Genomic DNA, 18,520 nt, shown 5'->3' with positions numbered 1-18,520 from the left:
CAATAACCACTACTTTCAGTGTGCTGTTGTGTACTATGCCTTCCCTGGAGAGGCACAAGGGAGACAGACTGGGAAGGTGGGCAGCCCTGAGATGGAATCTTGCCTTACTACTTCACCAGTTGTGTGACCTCGGGCAAGTTACTCTCCCCAACTCCCTACTCCAGAATCAACCTCCTCATTTGTTAAGTGGGGATGGTATCTACCTTTCAGAATTGCTTTGAGGATTGAAAATAATATATGGAAAGCATCTAATAAAGCAATTGGCATTCAATAGGCACCTAATGAATGCTGGATGAGAATAGTATGATTTACAGAATCATAGATTCACTCTCTAAATTTATTGAGCACATACTATGGTCCCATGATGAATGACTTGCCTGTATTATCTCATGGAATCTCCTTATAAATATAAGTATCATTCCCATTTTTCAGAATGGAAAAAGGTTTGGTGAAGTTAAGGAAAGTGATGCACCCAATCACATGGACAGTTGGGAGTGGAGGCAGAATTTGAATTCATCCTGTCTGACCTCAGAGTCTTAAGCAGTGAACAGAGAGTTTAAAGGAGGGAGGAGAAGCTTTGCAAAGTAGCTAGACAAAAATTCATTTCATGGCAAGTGTGGGGCTATGAGCAGTATACAACAGCCAACCTGTCAAAATGTTTGCATGAAATTTTGTGTCAGGCCAAAGAGGTTAGTTAATATTGTGGTAACAAACAACCCAAATTTCAGTGGCTTAACCCAACCTAAGGTTATTTCTCAGTCATGCTACAAGTCCCAAGTGAGCTGGCAAGGGTCTTCTTTTCAAAGCCGGTCAAGGGTCCAGAATGATGGAAACTTCACTGTGACATGTGCTTCCATGAGAACTACAGAAGTAGGAAGGGAATTATCCTATTTAGCTTGTAAGGTTTCCAGCGGCGTGATACACATGACATATGCATATACTGTTGGGACAAATGTAAGTCACATGACCGTGTCCAACAGGAACAGGGAAATGTGATCCTGACATGTGTTTAGAAGGACGAAAGCTGGACATATTTCACAAACAACACGAATGACTACCGCACATTTTAAACCCTAACTTGCAAAAGGTTTTTAACTCGGTCTAGGGGTTTTCAAAACCACTTGGGTACCTGTGGTAGATTGTATTATTTTGGTCTGAATTATTTATTCCAAGTCCCTGTGAGAGAATTACATTTCCCCATTCCATGGACATCAGGCACTGCCATACGACTTGCTATGACTAATAAATGGCAAGCAGAAGCGAGATGTTTCGTCATTTCTTTTTTCTCCCTGCCATGAGAATGCCTTGTCCTAAGTAGGCCTGTTCCTTTCGTCTGTATCTTGGAGTCAACAGGATGTGAACAGAGTTGCAACTGACATGTAATAGGAATGAGAAATAAACCTTTGTGCTTTAAGCCTTTGGAGGTGTTTGTTACTGCAACATGCCTAGCCAAACCAGACTGTACAGTATCTTTTCATTCTCAGTAAATAGAGAACAGTGGAATGGGCCATATAGAAATTCACATTTACTGTCCACTTTGTTGAAGGATATCTATACTTTCACGCAGAAGTATCTCTAAGGGCTTATTATGTAAATAAATATTCTTCAGTTGAATTAACAGCACAAAAATACATTCTCCAAATTGGGGCATCAGCTGACACCAGAGCATTCTTATAAAAACCTAGGAGGGGGATTGGGGACATAGAAATCTTGTTTTCAAATGCAGACTCTTGGTCCTGTCCTCCCTGAGCAGCTGCCTTAGAAGACTTGAGAATAATCTATATTCATGTCCCCTTTGGGCAGAAATTATAATGATGAAATGTTACTATCTATAGGAATGCAAAGTCTATTCTGAGCCCAGTGATCCTCATTAATTCAGAGCTCATCATTCGTGGTAGGTAACTGGGAAGAGGCCAGGCTGGCATTTACTCTCACGTTGTGAGTGTGCATTTCTTGCACTGGCTATCGCAGGTTGACATTTGCCATTTTGACTGTTCAGAGTGCCTTCTGAGGAGAGTCAGTTGTCATCGTGTGGAGACGCTAGCTGCACAGTCCCTGGAAACAGTGGAGCCAGTCCCTGGGACTGACCCTCCCAAATGCCTGGCTTCCCTCCTCCCTACTGCATTTCCCCCGTGCAGTCTATGGGGGAAGGAATGATCTGATCTAACAGGATCCGTGAAGCTGAAAGGTCACCAACGTTGTAGGTACCGTTGTTGTTCCCATTTTAGAGAGGCAAAAGTGAGGCCTTAGAGAAGTTAAGCAAGACAGTGAATACGGCAACTGTGGTTTGAACCCAGGATTGCCTGACAGTATAAATGACACAAAGAAGTACAGATAAGCTGAGCTATGGCCAAGAGAGACTACTTTTGAAAGAGAGGAGTACTAAATAAGTAATAGAACAAACAAACTCACTTACAAAGTGAGTTGGTGTAAAACACAGGAGCAAGGGCATGCTTAACTGGGGAAGAAGCCCCTCTGGCTTCTGGCTGTTTAGCTATTTAGCAGAGGGGTGTGTGTGTGTGTGTGTGTGTGTGTGTGTGTGTGTGTGTTTGCATGTGTGAATAAGTTATATGGTTTTCCCCAATGATCCTCTTCTGGTCATTAAAAATTGTCAGGTAGAACTGCTTCACTGGCATCATGCTGTCAGCACTCATATTACTGAATGCCCTGGGAAATAATAAAGCTCGATTTATTTAAGGATGCACTAATTAGAGGCTTCCCACTCTTTGATACTCATCTCTTAATCTGAATGGTGCAGTTTCTTCCCAACATGAGTACTGACTTCCGAGTTTGAGTCAGAGCTAACTTTTACATGCTAGTCTATTTTTTACCTTGGGTTTGAACTTTAAATTGTATATATTGTGTGGCCATTCCTGACTTCTACTGAACATCTATTTTATGAGCTCCTCACAGCCCATTTGGAGAAGGAAGAACAATGGATTTTCTGTTATTGATGTTTTAATAATGAAAAGTTTGATAATTATCCAGTATTTTTGTCTTTTCAACCACAATAGTCTATGGTGACCTCAATACACTGCTATCTAAGTTATGAGATCCTAAGTGCCTTCTAAATTAGGAGAAATGTTTCACAGAGGTATAATGTTTAACAGAGGTATAACGTTTAACAGGGTTACAGTCTCTTTCTTCTAGAGGGGTGGTGGAAAAGTATAAAATTCTATGTGTGCTCTACTGCATCCAGCCTCAGATGGTTAGGACCAGAACAGTGTCCCCAAACTGCTTAGAATCACAAAAAGTTTACCATATTTAGGGAGCAGGTATTATCAGTTTTTATCCAGTCACTGGCACTACTTAGGTGTATTACACTGAGGTAGGCATTTGGGAGGAAGCCCTGAATAGATCACCTGAACCTAATGCTCGAAGAAGAAAGGATGGTTGGATTTCTTGATGTTGATGAGTGGTAGATTTCCATCCAGGAAAAATAAATTCACATGTCTTTGAATTTTTTAAATTGCGCCTTATAGAGATTTACCATGAGATTTTCACCCAAGATCTTAGCATTCCAGATCTTATCAGTTAACTCTTTTCCTAGGCTAGGTAGTTGGGGTTACAACTCTTAAAAGAAAAATGGTAAATCTGGAGATAATGACTTGCCAGTGGAGAGACTAGCAGCTACCTATCTAAAGGGGAAAATAAGATTTGAAAAATACAATGGCTATGAAATATCATTAGTAGAAACAGCTTAAAAGTACTGTGATGCTAACCCTCAACCATCTTAGCTGAGAAATGCCACCTGTTCAAACTCTGTGATCTCTTATTCTCCTCTGTTATAGAGAAGTGGCATTTTGACTATGGCAAAGGAAAGCGGTTCTTGGAAATCAGATTTGACAGAACATTATATTCTTCCAGGAGTATTTTTGTAGACGGTGCTTATTGAATTTTGATTTCAGAACAGTTTTGTGGCAGATCTCATTTTAATATATGCTTGTTAAAAATTCATGTGAATGTAATAAAGAATTTTAAAATGAACTGATAACATTGGAGACCGAAAGAGAAGCCTTAAAGAAAAAGAGCTAAGGATGGGAGAAAAGAGAGCCTGTCTGCACGTTAAATACCAGTCATCTTTTTGGGTGCATGCTCTGCAGAATCTTCACGAACCAACAGCATTCATGATGCAAAGAGCACTGAACTTGGAGGCTGGACATCATCCGTGGTTTAGGGTTTCAAGGTCTTGCTCTGCCCGTAACTATCGCACCTTAGCCAACTCGCTAGTTTTGCTGGGCATCCATTTCCTCACCTGTAAAGTAATTAAGAGTAGGGCGAAGACTCTTGCAACTCAAAAATCCTGTGATGTGATTTATGTGACTAAGCTCTCCTCATGTGAATAAAGAACTGAGCTTTCCTGTGGGGAAGGATGGCTTGCCCTCACCTACTTCCGGTTTGCTTGCCTACTTCTGACACACACTCCCCCTCCTCCTTGGTAACCCGTAGATACTGACGTCTGGACAGTCAGCCCTGCTTCCTCATCTACAAAGTGTTATCTAGTATATCTTCACTAAGTTGGCTTCCTCCCACCCTCCACTTTCCCCAGCTTTCTTCGTAGTATATAAATATTTCAGAAACTCTCTTCTTTGAGAAAAACTTGAAAGATAAAAACCCCACAGGGATGGAAGGGGAGCTCATAGACTAAGGCTTGGAAGAGATCTCAGCCGATAACAGTGTGCTAACCTGATTTGGATTCAAACAGCAGATTTAAACAAAACTTAAAAAGACATTTATGAGACAAATGGAAGTCAGAGCATTTAGTAGATATTGGATCTTAAGAAATGATCATTAATTGTTTTAGGTGTCATAACAGTGTTATAGTTATGTTTTTTAAATTAATTAATTTTATTTTATTTATTTTTGGCAGCATTGGGTCTTCGTTGCTGCACACAGGCTTTCTCTAGTTGCAGGAGGTGGGGCTACTCTTTGTTGCGGTGCGCAGCCTTCTCATCGCGGTGGCTTCTCTTGTTGTGGGGCACGGGCTCTAGGCGCATGGGCTTCAGCAGTTGTGGCACATGGGCTCAGTAGTTGTGGCTCATGGGCTAGAGCACAGGCTCAGTTGTTGTGGTGCACGGGCTTAGTTGCTCCGCAGCATGTGGGATCTTCCGGGACCAGGGCTCGAACCCGTGTCCCCTGCATTGGCAGGCGGATTCTTAACCACTGCGCCACCGGGAAGCCCTACAGTTATGTTTTTAAAAGAGTCCTTATCTTTTAGAGACATATTGATATATTTGCAGATAAAATATGATGCTGGAGGGGCAGTTAGTGAGTGGGTGACACAGATGAAACAAGTTTGGCCATGAATTGACAATTATAGAAATTGAATGATGGGTACATGGGAGTTGATTATAGGATTTGGTCTACTTTTATTTAAGTTTTATAGTTTCCATAATAAAAAAGGCAAAAAAAAGAGCTTAAAACAGATAATCAGCAAGGACCTACTGTATAGCACAGGAAACTCTACTCAATATTCTATAATAAACTATATGGAAAAAAAATCTGAAAAAGAAGAGGTATATGTATATGTATAACTGAATCACTTTGCCATACACCTGAAACTAACACAACATTGTGAATTGACTATACTCCGATATAAAATAAAAATTAAAAAAAAAAGCTTAATGGGATTCATTCTAAGGAGACATATTTGCTGAGGTGTTGGAAAGGGCTGCCTGTCATAGTTGCATAATCGTTGGGGGTAAATATGGAAGTTCATCAATCAGAAAGCCTATAGTGAGGAGCTGGCTGGCACCGGGCCCAGCTCTGTGTGGCTGTCATCTAGCCTCTATGCCAATTTGCCCTCTATAAATAGCAGTCTATATGAATGCTTTACTATTTAAGGCTCACTTGCCACAGCTGCTCGGCATGTTTGTTTACGTAGCTATGAACCCTCTGTAAACATCACTATCTCCAAATTGCCCCTGTGTCAGGAACATAAAGGGCCCCCTTTAAAAATATATTTATGGGATGAGACATGGCCAGTTCCCAGATGTCTGGGTGGCTGGTGTCAGAATTTTCCAGGGTTTGATTCATTTTCAAAAATAGAACCACATGACTGGAAGGTTCTTGAGAGGTGACACATCCCCCTGACTTGGGGCAGGACCAGACCGAAACCATCCACCAAGAACGTGGGTCTGTCTTTTGTGGGTGTGAGTCTGTCTTTTATGAGGCCAGAGAACTCACTGAATGAAGGACTGGGGCCAGGACCTGCAGAACATCAAAGGTGGGCAAGACTCACCTCCCGCCTTCAAGGAGCTTACTCCCGTTTTCTAAAGACGAGCCTGACCCTGAGTGATGTGACGAAGCAGACTTGGGGCAGCACAACTGGGGTGGGCCTATTATGTGTCAACCAGCTGGCCTGTGAGGGGCCTGAGCACCCGGTGGACTAAAGGACCTGCCGGGTCAGCCTACTGCGTGGTAGCTCGGATCCCCAGCAAATACCACGTTGGGGTCGCTGTGTGCCCACGACATGCAAGACAGAAAGAGGGAGGGCATCGCATGGAGGTTGCAGTGGTGGCGATGGTGAGGCTCGTCCTTGAAAGAGGCATCCTAACTGAGGTCACTGAGAGTAGTTTCAGGTCAACTAAGTCATATTTGAAAGAAAGCATGAGTCAAGCAGAGGCCCCTTTGTGTCAGCTTGCGGTTTTCATGGTTCCTGATTTCCCATCTAGCCTTCCAATGAATAATTAGATCCTTGTGAATCTGTTTTCCTCAGGGTGCATTTGGTCCACATCTATTTTTTTCCTGTGGCTTTGATTCATTGAAACATTCCCCCCACCCCAAGGGCCTACTTAATACCCATAAATCCCAACTGTGCTTTTCATTCACAAAGAAAAAAAGTGTGCCTCGTTAAATTAAGAGATGAGATGTGCTGGAAAGACTGAACTCTACGAATCCTATCAGGAAAGGATCAAGACGTGTCCAGCTTCCAGACAAACCCAGAACTTTCTAGAACACTCTTTCCTCCACTTTCCAAAAATTAGAAAATTATTATTATTACCTTTAGAAAGTTAATAGTGGTTGCCTTTGATTCTTTTTTTGCTGGCAAGTACCCAGTTTTCTCTATGAAAGCAGTAGAAAGGCCACCGAATGCTCAGAGGTATCACTATTAACTACCAACAAAAGGATGTTCCCCTATTTGGAAAGGCTCAGTCATTACAAGCTATCTTCAGAAAGACACGGTCTGCCCCAGGGAGAATTCCGACTCACAGACATCACAAAGGTAAGTTGCTTATTCCGGACTGACTTATTTTTAGAGCTTGGGTTTTGATTTGAGGGAACACAGCTCCTGCAATTCGAAGCTCAGATTAACACCAGTAAACAGAGGGTACGTCTCCACTGGCTTTTGCTTCTTGAGCTCAGAGACGGAAGGAGAACAAGGCTTGTCCACTCCCCTCCTTTCTGTCCTATCCGGAGAGTTTATAGGGAGAAATCTAATATTAAAAGCGCATCATTAAGTGGTCAGTTTATGCTGCCAGAGACTGTATCTCAGTGGTTACCACTAGGGGGACCCAGAGTCCAGGTGCTTGGCCGAGGTGGGAGTAGTTTCTGGTCTGTGGGAAAATGACGGAGCTCTCTTATTGAGTTGGTTTCTCCCCGCCCTCCTCCCCCCTCCTTCCTCCTCCCTCCCCTCACACAACTATTGGCTCACGAGGGCACCCCAAAGTCAGGCTCAGGGTACAGATAGCCCAGTGCACATGTGCAGTACTTATTTATAATTTCACAATGATTATTTTTGTTTTAGATGTTCCTTTTGCCTTATGCAAAGGATCACACTTCATGCAAAGCCTTTTACTCACATTTTCATTGTTTGCTGCATTTTAAAAAACTATTGCAAAAGTTTTTACCACTATAAGAGAAATTTGTTAGAGGTAATGACTTTGCCTGTTGGGTCCAGGGAGGCTGAGACATGGGAGTAATGACTTTCATTTGACGGATGACTGAGGTCAGGTTATGGGTGGATGAAGAGTCTGGGGTCTGGCTGGTGGCCGTGCATTTTCAGATTGTGTAAACCTACTTGAGCCTCAAGTTGAAGATCTCAAAGCACAAGAAGGGCAGATTGTATAACTAAAAAGGATCCCAAGACTAATGACTCAGAAGAATAGTAAAGCAAAGCTTGAATTAGTGTTCTAGTTTATACTTTTCCCACAGGCACTATTGTTAGCTTAAGGCAGAGTTTATGGCTCTATTTCATAGAAAGTTACAGATAAATACAGGCAGAACCTCTTTTGCTCCTCGGATGTGTAACACGTATGGAAAGATATGAGTGAAGACTTCAATAAAAACAGACCATTTCTCTATTTTTAGAACAGATCATCTTTGTTAAAATACACCAGTAGTTAGCTGTTCAAAGCAGATGGGTCAATAGGATTATGATGAGTGGATATCAATATTTTTTCTTTCCTGTTAGAGTTATTTACTGGGTCTGCATTATTATATCTACAGGGGATTTGGCAGGTAGAGTATAGAGAAAAGATACCAAGTGCTCAACTGATATAAAAGAAAAAGCAAGGCTATGGGTCTTGCAAATGGCTCCCAAAGAACGGGCAAAATTGTATTTTTATTAAAGCAATTTGTCAGGCTTCCTTTGAAAGGCTTAACTTCTTCCTCCTGGCTTGGCAATAAATAACCTCAAGTATTTAATTTAAACAATGCTTTAAAACAATCTAAAAATTGCTTTAGAGAGAGATCAAATTTTAATTTAAGTAAATATTTGAAAATTTAAAATATATTAAGAGGTGTTTTAAAAAATTGTTTATTAATTTATTTTCCCAAGGGCTTTTGAAAAGCTAAATTGTTAGACTTTGTGGTGGACATACTTAAGGTTATAGGCCACATACTACTTCATGAATAAAGAGGTGGCGTCAATAGTGAGTGAGGTTCAGTTTTCCACATTTTGTCAAAAATAAGAATGTGAGGTTCAGTTTAAAATGAGCATTGATCCCACAGATACCCCCGGATGGAGCACACCTTACCTGTAGCTTCCACCATGCCTTCTAGGATGACCACGATTTCCAGTTCCTCTTTGGGCAGCTGGGCTTTGGAGATCTCCCAGAAAGGACTCTGTTGGTTAATTTCATGGCTAATGATGAGTGGTGACACCAGAAAGAGACGGTCATCGCCAGTGTAGTACCCTACGTTGATATCCGTCTGGTTCAAGGGGATGAACTCCCCCTCTGAGGTCTGTTTGGATTTGATCAACTTAGCTCTGATGGAAGCCTCCACGATGTGGGAATTCCTCAGATCCCCTACGCGAAACATCAGGCACAGTTTCCCATCCCTCATGGAAATCACTGCATGGGTGGAAAAAACCAGGGTCTCTGCCCTCTTCTTGGGTTGAGATATTTTTACAAACATGCATCCCACCATGAATGCATTGACAATGGACCCCAAAACAGATTGGATTAAGAGGAGAATAATTCCCTCTGGGCACTTGTCCGTGATGACCCGATAGCCATAACCAATGGTGGTTTCTGTCTCTATGGAGAATAAAAAAGCAGAGACGAACCCATTGAGGTTGGTGACGCAAGGAGTCCATGAAGGGTCCTCTATGTGGTCCATGTCTCCTCGGATGTATGCAATTAGCCACCAGATCATTCCAAAAAAGAGCCACGTCACTGTGTAAACCATGACGAAAATCAACAGGTTGAATCTCCACTTGAGGTCTACTAAGGTGGTGAAGATATCGGTCAGGTAGCGATAGGTCTCCCTCACGTTGCCATGGTGGACGTTGCACTTTCCATCTTTCCGCACATACCTCTGGATTTTCCTTTTGGTCCGGTCTCGGCTGATGTGTCTTGGCAGGTCGTCCCTGGCCTGCTTAGGCAACTTTGGCTGGTGAATGGCCACAGGGCTCTCAACATCCTGGTCCATGGAGTCACCCTCCAGGACGTTAGCTGGTGGTTTGGAAAAAAGAAAAGAAAAACTGAATGAAAAGCTGGCTCTTTGGAGGTCATGGAAATCCCACTGTGGATGGAATATGGTAGGAAACCATCATTTGACCATTTGTGTAGCTATTAACAGTGTAGATGAAGTCTTTTTTGGGGGGTGTCATCTGAATGGGTTGCCTTGGACTCCTGGCCTCTGTGATCTAGCTTGTGTAAGGACTTCACCACCCTTCTCACAGGGACAGAGCTTAACTGCTGTGAAATTGTCTCCCTGCCAGCAAGTTCTAAGAGTCAGCTTTCACAGTGGGATGTGTCCGCATTCTCTCTGAGATGCTGTGGTATGTGAGAGGCAGTGCACTCTGGATAAAGAAATGTTTAGATTCAGACAGTATTGGGTCTACCACTCAGCAACTGTGGGCTCCTGGTCATGCTATCAGTTATGGACCAAACTGCACCTCCACTCCATCCCCAAATATGTTGAAGCCCTAACCCCCAGTGTGACTGTATTTGGAGAGGGGGCTTTAAGGACATAATTAAGGTTAAATGAGGTCAGAAGGGTGGAGCCCTGATCCAAGAGGATGAGACACCAGGGGTGTGCACACAGAGGAAAGGCCACATGAGGACACAGTGAGAATACAGCTGTCTGTAAGCCAGGAAGAAAGGTCCTTCCAAACCAACCGAGGTCACCAGAAACCAACCTTGTTGGCACCTTGATCTTAAACTTCCAGCCCCCAGAACGGTAAGAAAATAAATTGCTGTTGTTTAAGCCTCCCAGTCTGTAGTATTCTGTTATGGCAGCCTGAGTAGAACAATAGACTGTTAAAATTCACTGATTGATCCTCAGTTTTCACATTTACAAAATGGTAATCATGATAGCCAATTCATAGGGTTGTTATAAAGTTAACATGTGCATTATATGTGCCTGCATGGAACAGACATGTAATAAACATTCTTTTGTAATAAGTTGTTCCTTTGCCACTCTCCTTATATTTAGGGGCAAGAATTTTGAGGGAACTCTTTAAGGTGTCAGTCAAATTTCAGTTTAAAAGAAATTCTGGATTTTATTGGTAAGTATGCATGCCTTTTACCCTAATGGTTGACGCAATGCCAAGGTTAAAAAACGTGTGGGGGAAATGTTCTCTCTCTTTCTATGTGTTTACACATTTCATTTGGTTTCTGCCTCAACATTTAACATCTGCAGTTTTGGCTTGCGGTTATTTTATTCCTCACGGCCTTCATGATTAATGCATCGGTACAATCATTTGATGACGAAGCATTAGGAAAACTCTCCCGGAATCCGAGTGCAAAGGGACATTTGGAACTGATGCTGCTGTGAAATACATATAAACCACTGTATGAAATTACTTGTTTAGCCAATAATTTCAAAGCTTTCTGAAAGTTTTATAAGCAGTTTCTTCCCTCAGGCTTTTATTCTGTGTCATTTGACTTTGCCATGCATTTTCTCCCTTTGGTTAAGGGAGAAACACAGTCCGTTGAGAAAAAACGTTTATCTGAATAAGAAAACAGCTGGGGATGGGACTTGAGTGGTACCAACTTAACTTATGGATTAACCTTGCTCATGGTTGGATAGTTTCCTTCATTATCAATCCCATAGATCCGGTTTTAGACTTCAGTACAAGGAAGAGGCAGCATTTGGTCTGCAAGCTTGATGTTTGGTCCGATAGCTTTGACTTTAGATCACTACCCTCAGTAACTCTTCATTTGTAAATAAAACCTTGCTTTTATTTCAAAGCAGATACCAGGACAGGAGTCGAAGGAAGCAGCTGAGAGTGGGACAGGATGGAGGGGGTTGGGGTATCTGGATGGAGGTCACGGAGAACGTCCCTGCTCACTGCAGGCACCCCTGGCAAGGTGGGATGTTTGTGGCCCAGGGGGCCGCGTGTCCGAGCTCTCGCTGCTAAGTTTGCCCTGAGAGGGAATCTCTAAGTGTGACTTCACGTGGGCTGAATTCAGCTCAGGATCGGCCAGCGTGGAGCGGCCTTGTCTGCAGAGCTGCAGTGTGGTCTGGCTCTGGCCCAGGTGAGGAGCTCGCTGCCTGTGCAGAATCACCCTGGGTTCTTGTTTCCACGGGGTGGGAAGTGGAAGAGGGGGGTTTGTCTGAATAGCTGACTCCCAACAGTCTTCTGCCATCTTCCATGCTTTAACATTTCATGGAGGCAACCTACACATACCCCAGCCCCCTGTGTGAAGCTGTTTTCTGCATTTTCTGGCTCAGTTGTAACCTTCCTGTCTGAAGGGTTAATGGAGGAGTAGAGATAAGTGCTCTGGACAGTCTCGGGAGCCTGCCAGTTGATCCTCCAAATCCATTTTTTTCCTTTTCCTAGCTCAGGGCTGGACCACATTTCCCGGCCTGCTTTGCATTGAGGAGTGGCCACGTGCCGAGTCCTGGCCCATCAAGAGTGGGTGTGCCCTTCTGGACCAAGGCCTGAAATAGTGGGTGTGTCCCCTCCTATGCCCTTGCCCCTTCTACGAGGGATGATGGAGTCATGAGGTGGAGGGGCCTGGGTTCCCAGCTGGTGGCAGAGAGCTGCCATCCAACTAGAAACAAGAAAAAAAAATTGCGTTTGAGCAGCTATGTATTTTGTGTCTGTTATCAAATTGAGCCTTCTGTCTAATTTTATGGGCAGCAGTATTGACACGGATAAGCAGACAGAAGAGTTCTCAGGGGGCTAGTGTGGGAAAGAGCAGGGAGAGGGGAAGAGAGTGAAGATGGGGTGTTTGGGTTTGGTGTTGTTGAAAAGAAACAGGGATCCAAAAATGGAGTCACTTGTGCTAAGCTCTACATCAGTCAATGGGGACTGAATACCTATCCAGGTTCAGTCCCTCCCAGGGATGTGACCTTTTACCAGTCAGTCTGGAATTTTCTGGCCACAGATGAGGTAGCCTACCACACAGACCCCTGCCTTCCCCCAAGGCAAGTGACCTTGCTTGAAATAATCCTCAATTGTTTATGACTTCCTGTCCCATCCCCTTTAGGCCTTTAAAAACCATCCATTTTGTACAGGACCCCTCCTGTCTGTTTGCTAGATGGGATGCTGCCTGATTCATGAATTGTTGAATAAAGCCAATTTTTTCTTCAAATGTACTCAGTTGAATTTTGTTTTCTAACATTGTCTCTTGAGAAATAAAACATTGCCAGCCATATCAGTAAACAAAGGATGTCAGAGTCATCAGCAATTGCAGCCCTCCAATGGTGAGCTGGTGAGCGCTGAGGGAACTCAGGGAGGAAACAAAGAATACCTGCCATCTAGCAGCCAGCAGACTGTGGCCACTCCCCATGGTGAGCCTTGAGGAAAGTGTGGGTGTGAAAACACAGGGTATTGGCCCCATAGCTGAGGTTCATATCAAAAGAATGGTTTCAGTGAGCCTAGACTCTTGCATTTTCCTATGCATAGAAAAGCACTAAATTCCTTAATTTGAGATACCTAACTTTCTTTTATTAACAGTAATCTTTTGTTCCTACTACCCGCCCTTTGCTGTAAAACTCCTGTATCTCCTAGCGCCCCCCTCACCTCCTCAGAGCAGTTGTCTGAGGGTTACTTGAGATGCTGCCTCCCAGGCTTGAAGTCCTCAGTGTATCTGCTGAATAAAACATAACTCTCAACTCTTAGGTGTGCATATACTTTTTTTTTAGCCGACACTAATGAACTAGCATGTGGTTAATTGAATGTCTGTGTTTTGTGTCAGGGAAAAAATATCAATGTATATGCTACTTAAGTGCCTTTTAAAAACAAACAAAAATGGAAGCAAACAAAGAAAGCTGAATGTCCCAGGGAGTATGGTGGAAAGGTGTCTTTGGAGTGGGGGAGAACAATGACTCTATATGGGATCTGTTTCTTTTACTTTAACCTTTGTATTCTGGTGCTTTTGCTACAAGTTAAGAATGTTGCCTATAGCCTGAAATATACAGGATAGCCCATTCTCAAGGCTCTGACCTTTAAAAGTGTAACACTTTTCCATTCATGAGATAAAAAGTTGCAGAACAGAGGATAACTGTCTTGTTGGAGGTTTATAGGAACATCATGACTGGACCTACCTGAATAGCTGCAATAACAAAGGCTTCCGACACCAAGAAGTCTGCAACAACCAACTACACCCCCTCCCTCTTTAGTACAAAAGAAGCCTGAATTCTAACTTGGGTAGGACTGTTCTCTGGGACACTAGTCCGCCATCTTCTCAGTCTGCTGGCTTTCTGAATAAAGTCGTTATTCATTGCCCCAACAGCTCAGCTCTTGATTTATCAGCCTGTCCTGCGGCAAGCAGTACGAGCTTGGACTTGGTAACAGCCTCAGAGGCACCACTGCAGGTGAGGCAGTGGGTGCACGTGAGATGCATCCAAGGGAAGATGGGGAGGTAAGCTGGGCCTCCCACTTGACAGTGGCTGGTGGGGAACAGGCAGAGTTGAGAAATCAAAAAAGCCAATGAAATGTGAGAGTACCTGGAGAGTAGAGGAGACTGAAGTAGGAGTCTCAAGGGGCAGAAGAGGTGAGGCCAGCAAGGAGAAGAGGTGGGGTGTGGAGTGGGCAGAAGAAGGCAGCACAGCCTCCAGGCCTTGCCCAGAGCAGTGTCAGGGAGCCCTGGACTGGGGAGAGGGCCATTCCAGGTCTGAGCTGTGAGCGTGCTTCAGCACCCGGGCAGGAATGCAAATGCGCGTGCGGGGGGGGGGGGGGGTGTGGAAATACGGAAGGGAATGTTGATTATCTAGCTCTTAACGTTTCTTTCTTTCTTGGAATCCCAGGTGTGAATTTGACCGGGTGATGTGAATTGCATTTGCAAGAGCATTTGAGCTGCTCGGCGTGGGGAGCTGCAGCTGCTGTTGGGAAAGCAGACAAACCTACCTGCCTTCCGGCACAGCTGGGGACACAAACGACTTCCCACCCCACCCCCTCTCGACCCCCACCGCCTCTCAGGAGCTTGCCCTGGGCCCCCAGCCATGCGCATGTGCATCAGAGTCCCGGTGAGACCCGCCACCCTGGTCCTTCAGCATCGTGCACGTGGCTTGACCAGAGATAATGTATAGGAACTCTCTGCCAACTGTGAAGTGCTGTACAGCGTGCAAAAGGACGGGAGGAACGGCGCCAAGGATCTTGATGATTTACTTAACCTGAGTTATTTTGGTTTAGAGTAAATGTGACTCTGTGAAAAAGCCGCTCTCCCGCCCCCCTCCACCCCCATGTTCTTTTTCTTTCTATTAGAAAGATGACCAATTTACATAAAACTAGGTAAGGTGCAAAATAGCCTGGTGTTGAACTTTAACCTCAAAGAAATAACATGTGACTGAGTTACAAACTGGAAAGGACCTGATCCCAGAATTACCGGAAGCACCTCGAATTTGGGGGGCACCGCTTGTGGAGAGAAGGCTGCTGTGAATAGATGCTCTCCTGATGGGAAATTCTACATTGAAAATTGTATACGAATTCTATGGGGGAAACTTACAGTGTCTAAGAAAATGTCCGAAGAGCACTTCAAGAATTTTTAGTATCGTGGGGGAAAAACCCAATGGAAAAACGGGATGGATCTCAAACGCACAGGAAAAATCAAAGACTGGAAGGAAATGCACACATGTTAATAGGGAACTTCTGAGAGGGGGGCTATGGGTGCTTTTAATTTTCCTCTTAAACATTCTGATTTTTCCAAATTTTCCAGAATGACTTTATATTCCTTTTACCATCATAAAGAAAAAAAGATATTTTCTAACAAAACCTTGAGACTCTCCTGGCATGTGATCGATGGAATTTAGCACATAGAAGCTAAATAATTATCAAGTACTTGATCTGAAGGTGTTCCGTCCCATATATCTGGTAACTTAGAAATGGAGAGATTTGTTTCACATGACTCTAAGAAAATCATAAGTAACCCCCATGGGGTGCTTGTGGGCAGAGGAGTGGTGGGCGTATACAGAATGCCTGCAGGTCTGAGACCACTGGAGGCCCCCAGTGGAGTGTAGATTAGAGGCAAGGTTCTGCAAACTTTTTCTGCAAAGGGCCGATAGTAAACAGTTTAGACTTTGCAAGCAAGCAACACGTCTCTGTTGCATACTCTTTTGTTTTTTGAAAGACTTTTTACAATGCTTTAAAAATGTAAAATTATTCTTAGCTCATGGGCAGCACAGAAGGAGGCTGCAGCCTGGATCTGACTCCCTGGGCTGTCATTTGCTGACCTCTGGGTTAGAGGCATGCTGGTAAGAAGAAATGGCTAGCTGCTGGATTAAGGGAGCAGCCATGAGGGTGAAGAGGGGGCAGTGGATTGGGAGCTGAATAAGAAGCAAAACTAAAATAATTTGGAGATTAGAGACTGCGGAGGGGTGTGGGCAGGAGAATGGGGGATGACAGGATGGTTGAGACCAGAAGGCAGAGGATGATGTGGTGTGGGCAGGTTTAGTTTCAAGTGTCTGCTCTCTCCTATGGGCTGAAGCTTATCAGTGACCTGGACCGAGCTCTAGATTTGGAGGTTGTTAGCACATGTGCATGGAAGTGTAACTATGGGCATGGGTGAAAGTTCTTCTGGAGGCTGTGGAGTAAGTAGAGGATATAGAAGACAGGATTCTGGAAAACAATTACAATATGAAGCCAGAAGTAGAGAACCCAGAGCGGGTGCTGAGGAAGGAATGAGAGATGTGAGGAGAAGAGGGAGGGCAGGCAGGTAGCCAGGTGGCAGGTGGAACTGGAGTCTTAGGGGGGCAAAGGGGGCATTTGGCACACACTGTAGGGACAACTGGAAGAAAAATGATGCATCCCTTCCCTCTTCCTTATATCAGAATAAATTCCAAGTGGATCAAAGATCTAAGTACAAAAAAATAAAAACTACAGAAGGAGTAGAAGATTTGAATGTTTTTATAGTTCTCCGAGTTGAGAAAGCCTTTCTAATTGTAAGAGGAATCCAGAAACTATCTTGGAATGCTGGTATTTTTGTCAATATAAAAATTATAAATGTTTGTAAAAAAAAAAGCAAGAAGGCAAACCACAAAAAATATTTTCACACATCACATATATATTTCTGATTTACAAAAGCAATAAATACCCCCGTAGAAAAAACCGATCAAAGGAAATGAATATGGAGTTTATAAGAGAAGAAATACTCGGAGCTGAAAAGCATATGCTCAACCATGGCAAAGTAAAAGCAGTGCAAATATAATAACATTTTTTTACTCTAAAGTTAGTAACATTAAAAATAAACCATAAATACAGCATGTGGAGTATATGTGTTGGGGGGCAGTGGAATTGTGAACGTGCATGTATTATCAGATGTGTAAACTGGCAAAGTCTTCCTGGAGGAGAGAGTGACAGTAGGTCTCACAATTTAGAAATGATTAGATGCCTCGTATTAGCAATTCTGGATCTAGACATTTATCCTAAGAAAATAATTTTACCAACATTTATCTATTGTAGGCAGGGGATATTGCAGCCTCAGTTATAATAGTTAAAAATTAGAAACAACTTAAATGTCTATCCACAGAGCACTAGTTAAACATATTGTTGCAGCTCTAATCAATGGAATATTGTGCAGTTATTAAATATGATTTCCCAATGTTTTGGGGTCTTCAACTCTTTGTGGAAGAATCACCTTCTTAATGAGGACATTTACCTCCTCTTAAAAATCTCAGTCACTTCCTTCAGGTCCTCACATCTCTCTTCCTTATGCTACTGTTTACTTTTTCTGTAGCACTTTTCACCTTCCAGCATGAAAGAGTTTATTTATTGTGTTAATTTTTTATTGTCTGTTGCCACTGTCAGAAAGGAAGTTCCTGGGTAGAGATCTCTATGTGTTTTATCTACTGATGGATCTCAGGCTCTGGAAAAAGTGCCTGACACAGAGCAAGCCCCAGCAGCTATTTATTGAATGAATGAATATGTGTTTATCAACCTGGCAGGTTGTCCATGCCATAGCGTTAAGTGAAAAAACAGAATAAAACATATAGTTTACTTTGCATATATTGCCTTTTTGCATTAGTGAGTGTGTGTAGAAGAATGTCCTCCAAAATGATCATTGAGATCAATCTCTGAGCTGTAAGTTTGTTGGTGTTTTTGCTTTCTTTCAATTTTTTTATGTTTAAACTTTCCGTTAATAGTTCTATCATCTAAAAAATCAGTAGGCAATATAAAGCTATTTCTGTTCTAAATAAACAAAACAAATTCTGCGTACAGCTACTGAGTCATGTCCACTGGGCTTGGCACCTGGGATTTACTAGTGTAGTGTGCTGAACCTTGTCCCACCCCCAAATTCATGTCCACCGGAACCTCAGAATGTGACCTTATTTGACAGTAGAGTCTTTGCAGATGTAATTAAGATAAGGATCAAGATGAGATCATACTGGAGTAGGGTGTGCCCCAAATCCAGTTAAAACATCTTCATATGACACAGAAAAGGACAGACAGAGGCACAGAGAAGGCCATGTGATGGCAAAGGCAGGGAGTGGAGTGATGTGGTCACAAGCCAATGAACACCTGGAACCCCTGGAAGCTGAGAGGCAAGGCAGGATTCTTCCCTAGAGCTTTTGGAGGGAGAATGGTCCTGCTGAAGCCTTAATTTCAGACTCTGACCTCCAGAACTGTGAGAGGACACACTTCTGTTGTTTTAAGCCCCCCACTTTGTGGCAACTTGTTGTGACA

General features: G+C 43.2%; 1 protein-coding gene across 5 annotated transcripts in view; it reads right to left on the bottom strand.

Moving 5' to 3' along the window:
- KCNJ6 (potassium inwardly rectifying channel subfamily J member 6) overlaps positions 1-18,520 on the bottom strand; it is a 287,514-nt gene that overhangs the window by 84,973 nt on the left and 184,021 nt on the right. For 4 of the 5 annotated variants that reach the window (XM_060297794.1, XM_060297796.1, XM_060297791.1 and 1 more), the window contains exon 3: positions 8,979-9,899. In XM_060297794.1, coding sequence (XP_060153777.1) covers positions 8,979-9,899 — 921 coding nt within the window. Of the gene's footprint in view, positions 1-4,156; positions 4,256-8,978; positions 9,900-18,520 lie in introns of those variants that run through there. The other variant, XM_060297795.1, reaches the window with a different exon arrangement.

Source organism: Globicephala melas, chromosome 4 (assembly GCF_963455315.2).
Source record: "Globicephala melas chromosome 4, mGloMel1.2, whole genome shotgun sequence".
Taxonomy (NCBI): Eukaryota; Metazoa; Chordata; class Mammalia; order Artiodactyla; family Delphinidae; genus Globicephala; species Globicephala melas.
This window is presented reverse-complemented; position numbering and strand designations above follow the sequence as displayed.